The sequence below is a fragment of the Lolium perenne genome, chromosome 6, assembly GCF_019359855.2.
Source record: "Lolium perenne isolate Kyuss_39 chromosome 6, Kyuss_2.0, whole genome shotgun sequence".
Classification (NCBI taxonomy): domain Eukaryota; kingdom Viridiplantae; phylum Streptophyta; class Magnoliopsida; order Poales; family Poaceae; genus Lolium; species Lolium perenne.
The window spans coordinates 171,697,329-171,713,898 of record NC_067249.2 but is presented as its reverse complement, the minus strand read 5'-3'; the positions used below and the strand labels follow the sequence as shown (position 1 = coordinate 171,713,898).

The window sequence follows — 16,570 nt, the reverse complement described above, 5'->3', positions numbered from 1 at the left end:
TTGAAAACTAGAACACTCGGATAACAATAACAACGAAAACTAGAGCGTTCTATGCAATTAAAAAGGAGCGGGTCTTTCTCCAAATGTGCCGGGATCCAACATATGCTACATCAAACAAAAAAACAAAAAAACAAAAATAAATACGCTCCAAGAACAACACATAGCGTATGAAGCAATAAAAATATAGCGCATAGAGAGATGACCTGCTGCTTTGTTGATGAAGAGGGGATGACTTGGGCATCCCAAGCTTTGACACTTGTACCTCTTGAATATGTCTTAGGGTGCAGGGGCATACCCAAGCTTGAGCTTTTGTCCATTCTTCATATCATCACATCATTCCTCTCTCCCTACACTTAAAAACTTCCTTCACATAAAACTTCACACAATTCTTCATTAGCAGCATTAGTACAATCAAAATAAATAAATCCACTTGGATTTAGTACTAACATATATCAAATATCTATTAAAACAATAGCTACTGTATCAACCTTTCAAAATCTCTTTGATCAAAAGAACTCAAAAAGAAAGAAATTTAAGAGGCAAATGCAAATAGTGCAGAAATCTGTCAACACAGAACATCAGGTAAAGATCGTTTTTTTGAAAATCCTCTGTTGCTTATCTTGAAAAGTGGTCAACTGAAGAAATTTAGATAATAACCTGGGGCATATTCATAAAAAAAATACAGCTCAAAATTCCGCTCTGGATATTTTTACGAATTTTTATGGTAACAACACATAATCTGTTTTCAGGACAACAACTTCCCCAAATCTTACTTTCTTCCTGTTAGATACTATTCTTGGCACAAAAACGAAATAAAAATGATAAAGAGAGGTTATTTAAGATGTAATAACTTCCAAGACTCAACAAAAAGAAAAATTACTGTAAATAAAACATGAATTGTCTCCCATAAGCGCTTTTCTTTAACGCCTTTCAGCTAGGCGCAGAAAAAATGCGAGCATCAAGTATCATCAAGTGAAGAAGCATTAAGATCAATGCGAGAAGTCTTTTCAACAAATATTTGTATTTTATCAATATGAGTCTTAGAAGACCCTTTCTCTGCACTTTTAGGTTCACTACTTTCATCAAATGGATTTTCAGAAACAATCCAATCAAAATTCTTTTCTCAGGCTTCATGCATTGCTACTAATTTAAAAGGTATTGGTATTTTACCGTCTCTACCAAAGATATCTACACATGAGCCTACCTTATCAAACCGATCAAAAACATTCCTAGCTTCTATAACCACATCTTTAAATTCTCGAAGCAAAATTTCTAGGATAAAATATTTTTTTCATCATCCTCAAATTCATGGAGTTTAAGAAACATTTGGTGTATAAATGGGTTAAGGCTAACAAATCTAGCCTCTAGCATTTGAACTAAACAAGTTGCAGCAGTTTCATAATCAGGTGCATGTTCTACCAGGGATTTATCGTTCCAGGGATTTATCATCAATATCTTTATGCTTACTAACATGATTGAAGAAATTTTCAATGTTATCTTTCCCAATTATAGAACCAATACCTACAGATAGGTCCTTCAGATCGTACTTAGGATCAACATAATGAACTAGAAACAAAATAACAACTATGTAAGAAACTATTTTTTTTGTGTTTTTGATATAAAGATAACTATAAAAGAAACTATTTTTTGTGTGTTTTTTATATAATGAAGCAAACAAAACAAAATAAAGTAAACTAAGAAAACTATAACAAAGTAAAGAGATTGGAGCTGAGAGACTCCCATTGCAGAAATCCTCTTTCTCCCCGGCAACGGTGCCAGAAAAGAGCTTGATGGTGCTTCTCGTAACACCGATTTCACACTGTTGGGGAACCCCAAGAGGAACATATGATGAGCACAGGAGCAAGTTTTCCCTCAGTAAGAAACCAAGATTTAATCGACCAGCAGGAGAAAGACGTGACTTCTGAAGGTATTGCTAGCTGACTAGTGGCAGGGCGCACTACCAGCGTCAGCAACAACGTGGAACCTGCACAGAACACAACCAAACTACTTTGCCCCAACTTACAGTGAGGTTGCTATTCTCACCGGTTTGCTGAACACAAAGGATTCGACATATCGAGTGGAAAGAGATGTTTGCAGAAAGTAAACAGAACATGAATGACAGTATAATTCATCAGTAAAGAAAACAAGACCGGGGTTCACATTTCACTAGAGGTGCCTCTCCATAAAGATAAATAGCATGTTGTGTGAACAAATTACAGCTGGGCAATTGACATAATATCAACCATACATGACAAGATGATTACTATGAGATTTGATTGGGCATTACAACATAATACATGGACCGTAATCCAATTGCGTCTATGACTAATAATCCACCTTCCGGTTATCTTCCGAACCCCTTTCAGTATTAAGTTGCAAACAATAGATTATCGCATTAAGCAATGTGTGTAAAGTAAACAATAGAATTACCCTCGGATAAAACATTGTTGTTTTCTCCCTAGTAGCAACATCACACCTATAATCTTAGAAGTTATTGTCACTCTCCCAGAAAACTAGAGGCATGAACCTACTATCGAGCATAAATACCCCCTCTTGGAGTCACAAGTGTCCACTTGGCCAGAGTTTCTACTAGCAACGGAGAGCATGCAAGATCACAAATAAAATATGACATGAATATATAATCAATCTCAACATAGTATACAGTATTCATCGGATCCCAGCAAACACAACATATAGGATTATATAAAGATGATCTTGATCATGTAGGGCAGCTCACAAGATCTATACATGAAGCACAAAGTGGAGAAGCACAAAGTGGAGAAGACAACCATCTAGCTACTGCTATGGACCCATAGTCCAGGGATGAACTACTTACGTATCACTTTAGAGGCAGGCATGACGATGTAGATGCCTCCGGTGATGATTTCCCCCTCCGGCAGGGTGTCGGGAAGAGCTTCAGAACCCCCGAGATGGGTTCTGCGATGGCGGTCGCGATGAAACTTTTTGTGGATGGAGGCTTGGGTATCCAGGGTTTTCCCAAGAAGATGTATAATTAGGCGGAGGAATTAGGTCGGTGGGGTGCATGGGGGGCCCACACCTCCCCTTGGCGTGGGCCAAGGCTAGGCCGCGCCAAGGGTAGGTCTGGCCGCCCTGTGGCGCCTCTTCGATCCCCCTCTGGGCTTGTTCTTCGTTTCGGTAAAATATTGGCTTCGACTTTTGTTTCGTCCAATTTCAAGAATATTTTCTGTAAAACTTTTCTGAAATACAAAAACAATAGAAAACAGGAACTGACACTATGACATCTTGTTAATAGGTTAGTGACAGAAATTATGTAAAAGTGCAACGAAGTGTAAGCAAACCATATATAAATTGGTGTAAAACAAGCATGGAGCATCAAAAATTATAGATACGTTTGAGACGTATCAGTGTTCCCAACCCACACATGTATTTCACATCCTATCTACAAGGCGTTCGTTATCGGGTTATTGTTTGTTTCTTTTAGTTCCTAATTTTCTCACCTCTTTCTCAGATTGCGCGGTGAAAATCATATCCGTGGACAGGTCATCAGCTTAAGGTTGTGGGGTGGATGAAGAGCATATTCGTGGCAAGGTCGCTAGCTTAAGTCGCAGGGTCGGCGACGACAGATAGTGATGCGACGTTAGCGCCGAGCAGATCTGTACAACACGATTTCAAAACGACTAGAATAGGGAGGCGCATAAGAATTCATAGCACAAATAGGAAAAAATTACTACCTCCATCCCAAAGCTTAAAGGTTATATTATTTTAAAAAAGCCAAACTATATCAAGTTTGACTAAGTTTTTACCAAAAATCATTAGCATACAAAATACAAATCAATTTTAATAGATAGAAAATGAAATATATTTTAAAATTTAGTCAAACTTTACTTTGATTGACTTTTCAAAAAAAAGCCCTTAAGCTTTAGATGGAGGTAGTATTGAGTAGTCAAATAGAAATAGTTGATAGATTCTCCGTTGATTGTAACGTAAAAGAATTTATATCTCAGTGAAATAAAATTTGGTATCTTAATGACATGGAAAGTGCAATCTCAATAGAAATAAACCCGATTCGTTAGTACTAATTGTGATTAAAATTTTTGGCGTTTAACTTTTATGTCAGTAATAAGTCCATGAAACAGGACAAAAATAATGCACCATACTTTTTTTTTTCTGTGCAAGACACTAAATAATATGCTATCTATTAACATACCGAGATGTTTTAGTCATTGTGCTGCTTAGGCATGTACGAGAGGGTGCGGTGGATAGCGATGTACCGCATAGAAAATAAAGTGCTTGACTTGTAGCTCCCCTGACGCAGTTTTCCCTGACAATTTTTTTGCCAGGCTAGCGTGAGCGCGGTGATTATGGGTGTGCCTCAGTGTTTAATAACGCGCCTGTCCTGTTGTAGTGTTGCTAAATGGAGCATGATATGAGAATTTATATCCACGAAGTAAGCTGAAAGCACTATATAAAATCCACTCATCACTGACAAATGGAATTCGCAGAATTCCAAAATACTCATAAGTGGGAGGGACAAAGTAAGAATGGTCCTTTCTTTGGTCATGCATTTGGCCCATGAGGAGGAGTGACCTTTGCCTATGAGGCATCGGCACCAAAGGGCTTTATGGGCTTTCATTGTTCCTCCTATTCTTTTCTTTATTTGACTCACATTCTTTGACCTTTTCTTATGCTTTGTATTCTTTTTTCTTGGTATTCATATTTCGATGTTGGTATCACAGTGTAGACATAGGGGAGCCCCCAAGGTGAAGGTTTGATCTCCATTTTTACAACAGTGCATGTATTTGTATTTTGGGTTCTCCAGTGCTCCTTGTGATCAAGTGATTCCATAGAGATTTCAAGAGTGACCCAAGTAAAGCGAACAATATTGACTAAAAATCATGTAAATTACATGGAAAGAAAGTTCCTGCCACCGAAGGTCTAAGATATACCATAACTGATATTTTTGGCTTCAACTTTGCAATGATGAATTAAATGAGCAAAAGAGTAATAGAAAAGCAAAGGTATGGAGGAGGACAGCAGAGGCACTAACAGGCATTGTTTCTCAAATATAAGATGGAATAGGGATACACAAATAGACATCTGTGTGTCTCATAAAGGCGGAATATTCATTCAGTGGGAGGCGACGTTCCCGTCGACAGCGAGGCGCCTGTGGTGACTTCGTCAATTTCAAGATCCAATCCGCCGGCTCGGTCTTCCGGAGGTGCTCATAGGGGTAGGGTGTGCGTGTGTGCGTTCATAGGGGTGAGTGTATACGCGTGTATGTGAGTGTCTGCGTTTGTACTGTGTTTCTCAAAAAAAAAAAAATAGTCACAACTCACAACCACGATGTACTGTTTTATTGGTTATTATGGAAGAAAAACACATGCATGGATTTCTTATACTACAAGTTGGGCCTGCTTGCTTCAATAATTACAAGATAAACTAAGAATTAGTATAAGTTGAAGCCAACGTGAAAGGTAAAGGGCCCCTCGACAGTTCTTAAAGCGGAACGAAACTTGGCACTTGGCAGTGTTTTAATTGAGGCGAGATTTGGAAAGATAACGCTGTTGTTAAATATACTACTGTCGGTGCTGCATTCTTCTAGTATCGTCCATCTTAGTATCGGTGGCTACTCTCTGAACTAAAGTGGACAACACTGCACTTGTATAAGTATTACTTCTACGTTGCTAGATTGCTCTATACATACATGGCGATAATTTGGAAAGATACAGCTATTGTATAACCTGATCGATCAGAGGAAGAAGTAGTAAATCAACAGTTGCATCCTTTTTTCGTCCATCTTACTGTCGGTGCTGTATATATTCTCCAAGCCAAAGTGGAGAGCACTAGAAAATCTGCACTTGTATAATATTACGAAGTTTGCTAAATTGCTCTATACATACATAAATACACGGCGGTAATTTACACAGCGGTATTACAGACGCGCCAGAACAACTCGACGAAACGTCTAAACTCAAGAAACTCTATAGTCCTCCTCCATGGCTATCGGCCATGCACGCACGCACGCTGTAGGCTGTTTCTAGCTAGTTGAGGCCGAAGAACTCGTTCATGGCGAGCAGGTCGCAGAACCCTCCGCCGGCCTGCATCTGGTCCATGCCGTCGAACTGCTCCAGGAACTCCCAGCATGAGCCGGCATCGGCGAACCCGTGCAGGGAGTCCTCCTCCACGCCGGACGACGGCCCGTCCACCTGCATGCTGGACCCCTGCTGGCCCACGACCTGGTGACGGCGATCGCCGCCCGCGTCCGGACCAGGCGCCGCGGCCGCCATGTGGCCGACGTAGTCCATGTCGAGCCAGTCCGCGAACATCACCTTGGGAGCGACCGGCGCGTGTGCCCGGCACGCGGCGGGCGGCTCGGCCGCGGTCAGGCAGCTGGAGTCGGCCGACGACGACTCGTGCGGCGGCTCCGACGAGCCGGAGGTCGCCGGTTCTCGTGCAGTAGTAGCGTTGCTGGTCTCCCCTGGGCTCAGGCTCTGCGACTGGGAGCCGTCTGAGTCCGCGGCGGAGCTCGCCGGCGGTGTTTCGGAGGCGTTCTGCCCCGCTGCTGCTTCCTTGCCGTTGTTCTCGACCCTCTTCTTGAGGTAGGAGTTCCAGTAGTTCTTCACCTCGTTGTCGGTCCTCCCCGGCAGATGCCGTGCGATCCTAGACCACCTGCAGCACAAGTTTCACACTTTCACGTCAATAATTAGGAGCCGACGATCAAATTGTGTGTCACAGGCTTAACTCGGTTTCTGTCGGTGGGGTTAGTGGTGGGAAAATTTGAGCTTTCGCATTGACAACTTGACGTCTCCTTTTACTTTGGTGGTATGGTAGAAGCTTAAGTAAACAAACGAAATGTGTCACTGGATGGGTGAAAGCGACGAGCATGGTGTACGTGGTCTATTCTCGCGGAGTCCCCACCGATGGATCATCCCTTTCGATATTTTTCTCGGGGCACATGATTGCGAGGCTCGAATCGATAAAGAATCTAACCCTATCGCGCGAGATCACTACACTAGATGCCAGTTGGGATCGTCAAGCTGTACCCATTAACTCGCGAGTCGCAAGTGAGCGCGGATTGGTCCAAATAGTCGCCGCCATGTTCCCGTCGACGCTGTACAGCTAAAATCAACAACACCAGGGCACGCGCTGCTCGCTGGCCTGCCCGGGAGTAATCTTCTCTGCAGCAAGCAACTGGAATATACTCAGGAAAACAGGAATGTTTTCTCTCAAGATATATAAAATGGGTCTGGGCTAACTTGCTGTAGGACGCAACTGTGCTGGACTGTATGGCATCTAGCCGGCCTTCCCCAAGTCCACACTATTATCCTAGCCATCTATCCATCCAAACTTTCAATTAATTTGTTGCTGTACCAAAGAGGTCCACACCATTTTTTCCAATAAAAAAATTGTAACGAAGAAAAAGGCAGTTCTACTAATCATGGCAATGTGCGCACCGAGCAGACAGAGAAAAATCTCGTGGATTTCTCGAATGTGTGGGGAGCGTCCGCGGAGCGTAAGCGTCAGCATCAGCTCCACTACCGGAAAAGGTCTCGGTGTGGCTAGCCGCTAGCGAGCATCACCGTTTTCCCCTTTTTTCTTAACGTGTTCCGGAACCGGATTGCCGCCAGCTCAGCGCCGCCGATCACGTCCAAACGGTGGGCTACAGGCGGCTGACTGTGCCGCCGGCAGCTAGCTAGCGGTGGGGAAAGCTAGTGAAAGGAAACCATGGCGGCATCTAGACAGGCAACGTGGGGAATTGTCTCTCGTCTCAATCATTTGCGTGTGCACAGAGTAGGAACAGTGTAGAGTGTGATGCTCGGTCATCGGCGGTGCCAGCTTACTTGTTGCCGAGCGCGGCGTGGAGGCTCATCACCGTCTCCTCCTCCTCCGGCGAGAACATGCCGTGCTTCAGCCCAGGACGCAGGTAGTTGATCCACCGCAGCCGGCAGCTCTTGCCGTTCCGGTGGAGCCCTGCAAGCAACAACAGAATTCCAGTCAGGACCCGCGAGTGTTTAAACCAAGGTGCATTTCGCTAATCTACTAGCAAGATTGGTAGTGTAAAACTGTTTCAGAATAACAAATTGGTAGTGTAGCACATGATTTCCTTCTCGGGAGATGGCCAATTCAGTCGAGCCAGATGAGAAACACCAATTGCACCTAATCTTGGTCGCAATTCTACTGTATTACGTCCCCCTTTTGGTGCTCATGGGAATGCAGAAGCAGCAGCGAGCGTCTTTGCTTACCGGCTTTGGCAGGTAGCGCGCTCCAGCAGCCGTGGCCGTGCCGGAGAATGTAGTCGCGGAGCTTCTCGTCCTCCTCCGGCGACCACAGCCCCTTCCGGTAGCTCGGCCTGGGCTTGTCGCACGCCTTGCACCCCATCTTCGCAGCCACCCACGAAAGCTCCGACGGAGAGAAGACAGGGATGGATGGATGGCTACAGGAGGCAGCAGAGCTGAGAGCAGAGGCTTCGGCGACAAGCTAGCGTTGGGACGGGGGAGCGTTCCGTTCTGGCGTGGCGTTTCCACAGGGGGGCAGTAGGTAGGAGCTTTATAGCGATGGGATGGGAAGCTTCTCTCTTTCTCTTCCGTTCCTTTTGTTGTTGGAAAAATAAAAGAGTGACGTGCTGTATAATCCCTCCCAGCTTTTCTCACTCCCATCACTAGTGCAATTTTTTCATCAACAAAAAAAAAAAGCGTCTGTCGGTTCAATATGAGTCTGCTAAATTGCAATGCGGTGGTTTTATTTAATGGTTTCCTGTTGAAAATATCGATTGAACAAGCAATAAAACCACAAAAATCTAAGAAAAGAGGCTTGCTTCGGTGCCCCCCATCAAAACTTGAACAGGTAAGTTGTTCCCGGTGCTCTCTTGTTTTAGCCCCCAAAATCTTATTTCAAGCCATATAAACCCTCGTATAGATATATTAGGTGTATTTAATGTGGTCGACGGGATATTTTACCCACGAACGTTTCGATTTCCAGCATACACGAAAAATCATGGATGTAGCTAATGATGGAATCTACAAACATGCAAAATCTCAATGTGAAATTCTCACAAAAATGAAAAATGGGTGGATATGAGAATAGTGAATAGTGCACATTTTAAAACTATAATTTTTTTCAGAATTTGTCATTTTTTTATGTAGTCTGCAATACAAAGAATTTTACACTGAGATTTCGCACGTTTGTAGATTTCATCATTGTCTACATCCAGATTTTTTTCCAGATTTTTTTGAAACTTAAAACTATAATTTTCGATTTTTTTAAAATAAAGGGTTACATGTAGCTCGGCCTTCGTTTTCTGTTTTCGATTTATTCATCTGATAATAAGTTTACAAAGGCTGCTGGATTTATAAGCCACAGACGGTGACCAACAACTTGGCCTAGAGCACTTCTAGCTACAACATGAGCATCGCCATTTAAATCCCTTACTTTCATGATTTAATCTAACTGAGTTGAAACGGTTAGATTGGGTACCAATCTCAGTTAGGATAGAGGTATAAGAACATAAAGGTTCACCTTTCAGCGAATTTATAACCTCCAAAGCAGTCTGAGAAGACATGAATCATTGTCACTTCCAGGTCCTCCCCAAGCGGCAATGCTTCAGAACATGTCATTGCTTTAGAAAAATAAGTACTCCTAGTAGTACTACACATGGAATACAGATGGAATTATGGTGATCAATATCATGCCTAAACGACTGCAAATGCGTTCTTCTATGGAAAACCAATGCTTGGGTCGCCTGCTTGCGCACATTGAAATTTTAAATGCATAGTGCGAGAGGCGAGGTTTCTACAGTAAGTCAAGAGAACATGAGGCGTGAGAAGTACTAATCGAAGGCCAGCTCGATGTGCTGTGAAGTGGCAAACAAGCAAGGCTGGAGTGCAAGTAGCCTGGTAGTGGACTAAGCGTGCGTTTGGTTCCAAACCAGATGAGGGATGGGATGGGATGGGATGGTCCCCTTTTTATATGCGTTTGGTTATAAACTGTGAGGGATGGTACCATCCACTCAAGAGAATATACCCTAAATATGTTGAACCAAGTGATCCCTTAGAATTGGTTGGCCCTCTCCATCCTTGTTTTCCTAATCTATGGACCGAATCCTAATTCCTCTCATACTCTTTGTTATTCCTGGCTCGATCCCGTCGTCGTGCAACCATCTCGTCCAAGTCCGGCCACCGCTCCCTGACCCGTTGCCTCAAGCTCGCCCGCCTCAACCTCTCGTCTGCCGTCCAAGATCGGCAGCAACCCAGACCGACGTCGCCGACCGCCACTCGCCGGGCTAGGCCTCTACTCGCCAGGCGCTCAGGCCGCCGCCTCAAGCTCGCCCGTCCGCCTCAACCTCGCGGCTGCTGTCCAAGATCGGTAGCCACCCAGGTCAACGTCACCGGCCGCCGCTCCCCGCCCGCATTCTTCCATATTGACGGCTGCCTCAACCTCGCGGCCTCCGTCCAAGATCGGGCCACCCAGATCAGCGTCACCGGCCACCGCTCCCTGCCCGCGTTCTTCCCCATTGAGGGTTGTTGAATCCGTGCGCTCGTCACATTGTTTCCCAATTTCTGTTGAGATAATTGTAATTAAAAGACTGCTAACCCGTTCGTATTAAGCAGTGTAAGCTAAACGGATACCATCCCATCCACTTCATTTCTTCCAACCAAACAAAGCACAAAAGACGAATCGAGGACGATCCCATCCTCCAAAACCTGGACCATCCATCCCATCCCTTTCAATGCTTCCAACCAAACGGATCCTAAACCAGCCAGATTCATCAAACTGCGATGACGTACTAGTATGTTTTTCAGACTATTTCGTCTGTCCAAGAAGATCAAATTACATGAAGTGTGCCGCTCCAGAGTCCGTTGCTTTCGTCTGGCAGCAATACGTTTTTCAAACGATTGTGGAGGACACGCTTCGTGTCACTCTTCAACGGTAACAAAACCTGCATCAGCAAGATAGATTTACGACTTAATTAACGATGAAATTGATTGTGATTGCTCTTGAATTGCACCGCTTGTATAAAGTCCAGCTAGCCAGCAGGGTCTAGACAAGAAAGCGAAACTATTTATTTGCTCTTTGCCTCTAAATCAGAAAGGGACTTGCTTGTGAGAGAAGCCAAGAATGGAAGAAGGAGCAGAGAGCTGGAGCTAGCAGCTCCGTTCAACACGAGCGTGCGGAAAGTCCAAAAGTAGGAACAAATTGCAGCCCGGCGGTATCTGATCTGGGCTCCATGATGAACCCAGTTGAATGGTTCAAAGTTCAAACCCTACCGTTAATTAGTAGAGCCAGAGCCGTTCGCATTGCTGTCGAGACTCGAGACATGCTAAAATTCCAGCGTGTTTTTCGATCATTGGCAATTTAGCAACCCACATTTATTTATTTATTTAACAAGCCTGTTCGTACGCCTAGATGGATAGTCCGTGTTTAGGTGGGGCTTGAGTTAAACGACGACGCGGCCTGTTTAGACGCAGCGGTGCGTCGGTTTGTGTGTGTTCGCACGCACCGCACCGGCACTGCAAAAGCTTAGCGAGATCAACGGGGTTTTGAGCGTTTTCCTATGAGAAAACGTCTATTTAGAGGGAACTCCAAATCCCTATCATTTGTATCGTGAACTTGCGAATTTTAGACCAGATTAAACCCCGGAGGTATTTGGTGCACCGATAAAGCAAAAAAAAAAAAAACACAGGTCAGGATTACATGCTACTCTAACATGGCCCACATGTCAGACCCATCCCTCTCCCATTCATTATGCCAAAAGGGGGACTAGCTACGAGTCGACGCCGGGACGACGCGGGGGAAAAGACCACTCGGCTAAAGAGGCCCCCTATATAGTTCCGCCTCGTAGCTCTAACCCTCTAGGCCAGAGGAATCGACGGGAGAAGCTTTGAATTGAGGGTTTGATATCATCTTTCCATGGCTGGATGAGCAGCGCTGCGGTCGATTTGGCCCTAGGCTCCGCATCGGCCTTCGTTGCCGGTCTTCCGTGCTCCACAGACTCTAGTGGAGTGTGCATAAAAAACCTCCCGAGCTCTCCATCGTCTCCGGACAACATCACCGTTGTGGTCCACTCTGGTCGTCTCGGGCCTTCCCACGCCTCCTAGACCTTGGTAATGTACTACGCCTGAAATAAACTTTAAATTTTGATTTAGACCGGGATTTGAAAAAGAATAACTTTTTTCTTTCTCTTTTCTATCCCCTTGCGGCATGCGGTGCTCTCACCACTCGGCACCGACGACGCGCGCGCTCATCCAACTGGTGGCGTTGTCATGGACGGTCCGGTGCGTGGGGTGTATGCGTGTTTGACGTCGCGATTTGTCCCGGCGTGAGCCGGAGAAGAAGAGGTGGCGCGCGCCTGGCTGTCAGGAGTTATAGGCTATAGCCTATCTGTTCCATCGATCGGTGTACAGCCAGCCCAGCGGCATATGCATATCTCGGCGTGCGTCGTACGTGGCCGTCGCCCGTCGCCACGCATGGGCCTGCCCAGCTGTGCCAACAGCAACGGAGACGTGCATGCATGCAGTATACCACTAGTCACAACACCAGTTTTTTTTTTCCTTTCCGAAAAGGACCGCTGATCTATTAACATGTTGGTTGATGTCACACTTATTTATTGTTCAAATTCTAAATAATTATTTTAATAAATAAAACTAATGACGTAATAACATGTTGTGATAATTATATTATAATTTTATTTTTTTATAAATATTATTTTTTAATTTGTATTATAATTGTTCTTTAATATTAATTTTTTTAATAATTTTTTTCCAAACTTTGAAAATCTATAAAATTGGCTAACTTTATGGTTAAGTAATAGTAATCTTTAGGCATGATGAAATTATTAAATTATAAAATTTTAAAATATAAAATCCTGAATTTCTGGTAAAAACTAGAATCTTCCTGCTTTCATATTTTCATTTTGAATTTTGAGAATCTAAAAATTGGCTAACCGGGTAAACCCCGGTGAATTCGGATGTAACTTTTTCCCACGATGATTTTGATATATTATACGTTTTTTTTCGATGGTGTATGCAAAAGTTAATGCGGTTTTACCATTTTTCAAACCTTTTTTGCAAAAAAAAGTGAAAATTCAAATTTGTTAATTTTCCCTAATAGTAGGTTGCATAACACACAAGAATCTGAAAATATTTTATTTTTTGAATTTTCTATCATTTTCTTTTCTACTTTACAGTGTTAAAAAAGGCGATCCACGCGTGAGTCTTTCGCCCAAGAGACCACCCCTTTAGTCCCGGTTGGTATTACGAACCGGGACAAAAGACCCAAAATGGACCGGGATCAAAGGGTTTCCACGATGAACCGGGACCAGTACCCCTCATTGGATCCGGTTTGGTTCAAAACCGAAACTGTTGCTCCTAGGGGCTTGGGACGAAAGGTCTGTTCTCCACTAGTGATCGCCGACAAGAGGACGGAATCCTAGATGGGTTTCCTAGTCGCCTCTCTCCCGGAGACACTGAATTCTGCCGTGCCAGTTGTTTTAAGTACAGCTAATCCAGGATCATTAGTAGTGGACGTCCATGTATAGGATGCTTAACTGAGACATACGTGCATGGGGCTGGGTCTCACCACCAAATAGATGGCCGGTTAAGGGGAGATGCATGCTGGTCGTGTCATCGGTCGTGTGCATGCGTTGCGATGTGACCGTGCGTGTCCCGTCTGGGCACGAGCGACGCCGGAGTTCCAAATGATTGGCCCTGTACTGGTTGTGTGTATATCGGCTTTATAAATCCTCCATGATCATGATGCGGAGTGCACCGGTAGCGACGGTCCCGCTATGCATTCGCCTTTGGCCTTTTTCCCGTTTGGTGATAATGAACACCCTTCTCATTTTCTTATGCGCACCGCATTCCAAGGAAGATTCTCATCTCATGGATACGTACGTGTACAAGTCTACATCACATTGCCACACGGTCAAGCACCGGTTCTACTTGGAATTTTTCCTTGACATTTGCAGTAAAGGAAAAAAAAAAACACAAAACAACATCCTCACTGGCTAGGGTGTCTTTTCCGAGGGCAAATCCTCGATGACCGATCAATGCCATAGTCAAAACAGAAATCTTACACTAGTCATAGTGGGGAGTAAGGGCATCTCCAAGGGGACGACACATTTCAGACGCTTAATTTGTCTGCGGGCGTCCGTTTGCGTCGCCTGGTGGACGCGAAAATGATCGCGAGGCTCGAAATGTGTCCATTTCTATCGGGGGCCACCCCCACCGGTCGGACGCATTTTAGACATGCAACTGTTTTGTTTCCCTGCTCCTTCTTTTCATTTTTGTAGGACTCCCCAATTTGTATGAATGAGCAAGTTTAAACGCGAAAAACAAGTAGTACTGAATGATGTCCTATTGCTGCCATAAACAGTTCACTGGATAGATTACTCGAATCAAAAAAGTTCAAACACATTAACATACAAACAAGAACAAATTTAAAAACAAATAAACTATAAACTAATTCTTGTCCTTCTTGTTAGAAGGCCCTGCCTCGTCGTCCTCACTCCTGCGCCTCTTGCTTGTCACCTCCTCGTCGGAAAAGGAACTGCGGACGCGGTGTCCATGGAGGAGTTGGAGTCGGATGAAGTGTCATCTTCGTCGTCGTCATCGGTGAACGGACGACGACGACGATGCGCCGCCCGCGCCTGCACCCTTGCCCGGGCCCTGGCCTCCTTCCTTGCCGTCGCCTTGTCATCCGCTGCCTCCTATGCCTCCAGCCGGACGAACCTGGCGTCGGAGTCCTCCTCCTCCTCGTCCTCGCCGTCGCTGCCAGCGGCGCCTCCGTCTTCCTCCTGGCCGTCGCTGGCATCAACACCTCCATCCTCCTCCTCCTCACTCGGCATGGAGGCAGGGTCGCTGGGCGTGGAGCCCGGATCGCTTGGCGTCACAGGGGTTTCCCACCAATGCAGCCATCCCGACGGCTTGCCCTCACTGTCCGAGTCCGACGGCAGGGTGTAGTCGCTCATGGCGTCTGGCTAGCCGGTGTTGGAGAAGAAGAAGAAGCAGACGGTTCGATGTGAATTACAGTAGACGCATGGGTTATATTCTGCGGGGATTAAATGGCGGCGCGTAAAACAAAGAGGCCTGCGGCTGCTCTTCCGCGGAGGTTCGGTGCTCCATTCCGGCGGTTGACATTGGCGCGCTTGCTGTGCTTTAATTCGAGGCCGATCGAACCAGGGTCGCTGCCAGGCGGGCCCGTGGGGAAAGCGAGCGGACGCTAGGCGCGACCGCGCAGCGTCCACGGAGACGCAAACGGGCGCATATTTGCGCCGTGTTTGCGTCGAGGCGGACGCCCTGGACACGATGCGTCGCCCCGCTGGAGCAGGGTGCAGACGCATTTCCGGTCCGCGCGGACGCAAACGATCGCACAACGTCCGTTTGCGTCGCCCCGTTGGAGATGCCCTAACATATAGTAGTGTCATGCACATGACACTATTCTATGTTACTACCTTCATAATGCATACTAGTAACTTAGATGTAGTATCATCATGAGTGTATTAATTAGCTTGTACACTCATTCTATCTTGAAAAGTGTGATGTTATGGTAACATAGCTAGTTACCACAACCATCTCTTTCTTCATTTAATATCATGTCATGTCATCAATTTGCATAGTTGACGATGCATGTAGCTCTATGTTATTACCTTAATTACTCCCACTACGAGTAGTCTGAGGGCATCTCCAACGGGGCGACCCATCCCGCGCCCGCGCGTCCGGATGGGTCGAGCCGGACAAAAAAGCGGCCCAACGCGGGGACGCACCGCAAAAGCGGACGGCCGCGGCGTCCGGAACGATGCAAACCCGGCCCAAATCTGGGCCGGGTTTGCGTGGCCGTGGATGGCACGCGGCGTCCTCGCGTGTCCACCTGGTCCGCGTGGCTGGCCCAGCTGTCAGTGCCCCAGTCCTATTAAATGTGGACTGGGGGAGGGGGACTGTCCCTATCTAGTCCCCACTCTCCACTCCGGCCACACACACGCGCGGGCTAGAGCTTCCGCGCCGCCATGGCCCCGAAGCGCGAGTTCCTCCCGTCCGCGAACGACCACGAGGCCGACAGCAGCCGGCCAGTCGCGCCGGCGGCGTTCGCCATGGGGCCGCCGGCTATCCCCAGACGCGACCGGATCTACGTCACCGTTGCGGTGGCCCAGATGTTCTGGGACGCCGGTGTCCCAATGCCGTGGGGGGACGTGCACCTCCCCCACGGCTGGCACCTGAGCCCAGATCGGGTTCCGGTGCCGCCCATCCCGGCCTCCGGCCGCGCCCGCGTCGCGGAGATCCGCGCGCAGCTGCCGGCGGATCTCCAGGAGGACCCCGCGTACAGCGACGCAAGTCCCAACTGGGACTTGTGGTTTGAGGTGGAGCACGATGCGCGCCGGCACACGTGCTTCACGTCCGCGACGGCGCGGCCTCGCGCGCAGCCGCGTACACCTGCAAGGCGGGATGGCCGCTGCCCCGGGGGCCTGTACATCGACGAGCCCCAGCCCCAGCCCCAGCAGCAGCCCCAGCCGCAGGCCTAGCAGCAGGAGGACGAGGACGACCCGAAGCTGCAGGCAGCGCTCGCGGCGTCCCGCGAACAGTGCGACCTCGACGAG

General features: G+C 46.6%; 1 protein-coding gene across 1 annotated transcript; it reads right to left on the bottom strand.

Moving 5' to 3' along the window:
• Nucleotides 1-5,826: 5,826 nt before the first annotated feature.
• Nucleotides 5,827-8,515, bottom strand: LOC127306936 (uncharacterized). The gene is made up of 3 exons (XM_051337636.2): nucleotides 8,226-8,515; nucleotides 7,824-7,953; nucleotides 5,827-6,651 (listed from the first exon to the last, which is right to left on the bottom strand). The coding sequence occupies exons 1-3, from the start codon at nucleotides 8,359-8,361 to the stop codon at nucleotides 6,024-6,026; spliced, it is 894 nt and encodes a 297-aa protein (XP_051193596.1). The 5' UTR covers nucleotides 8,362-8,515; the 3' UTR covers nucleotides 5,827-6,023.
• Nucleotides 8,516-16,570: the final 8,055 nt, after the last annotated feature.

Bases quoted from the DNA above. Each gene is read 5' to 3' on its own strand.
- LOC127306936 (XM_051337636.2), bottom strand. From the start codon at position 8,361: ATGGGGTGCAAGGCGTGCGACAAGCCCAGGCCGAGCTACCGGAAGGGG. The intron at 7,954-8,225 runs GTAAGCAAAGAC...TGTTGCTTGCAG, and splicing joins CGCGCTACCTGCCAAAGCCG to GGCTCCACCGGAACGGCAAG. The intron at 6,652-7,823 runs GTAAGCTGGCAC...CTTGTGCTGCAG, and splicing joins CACGCCGCGCTCGGCAACAA to GTGGTCTAGGATCGCACGGC.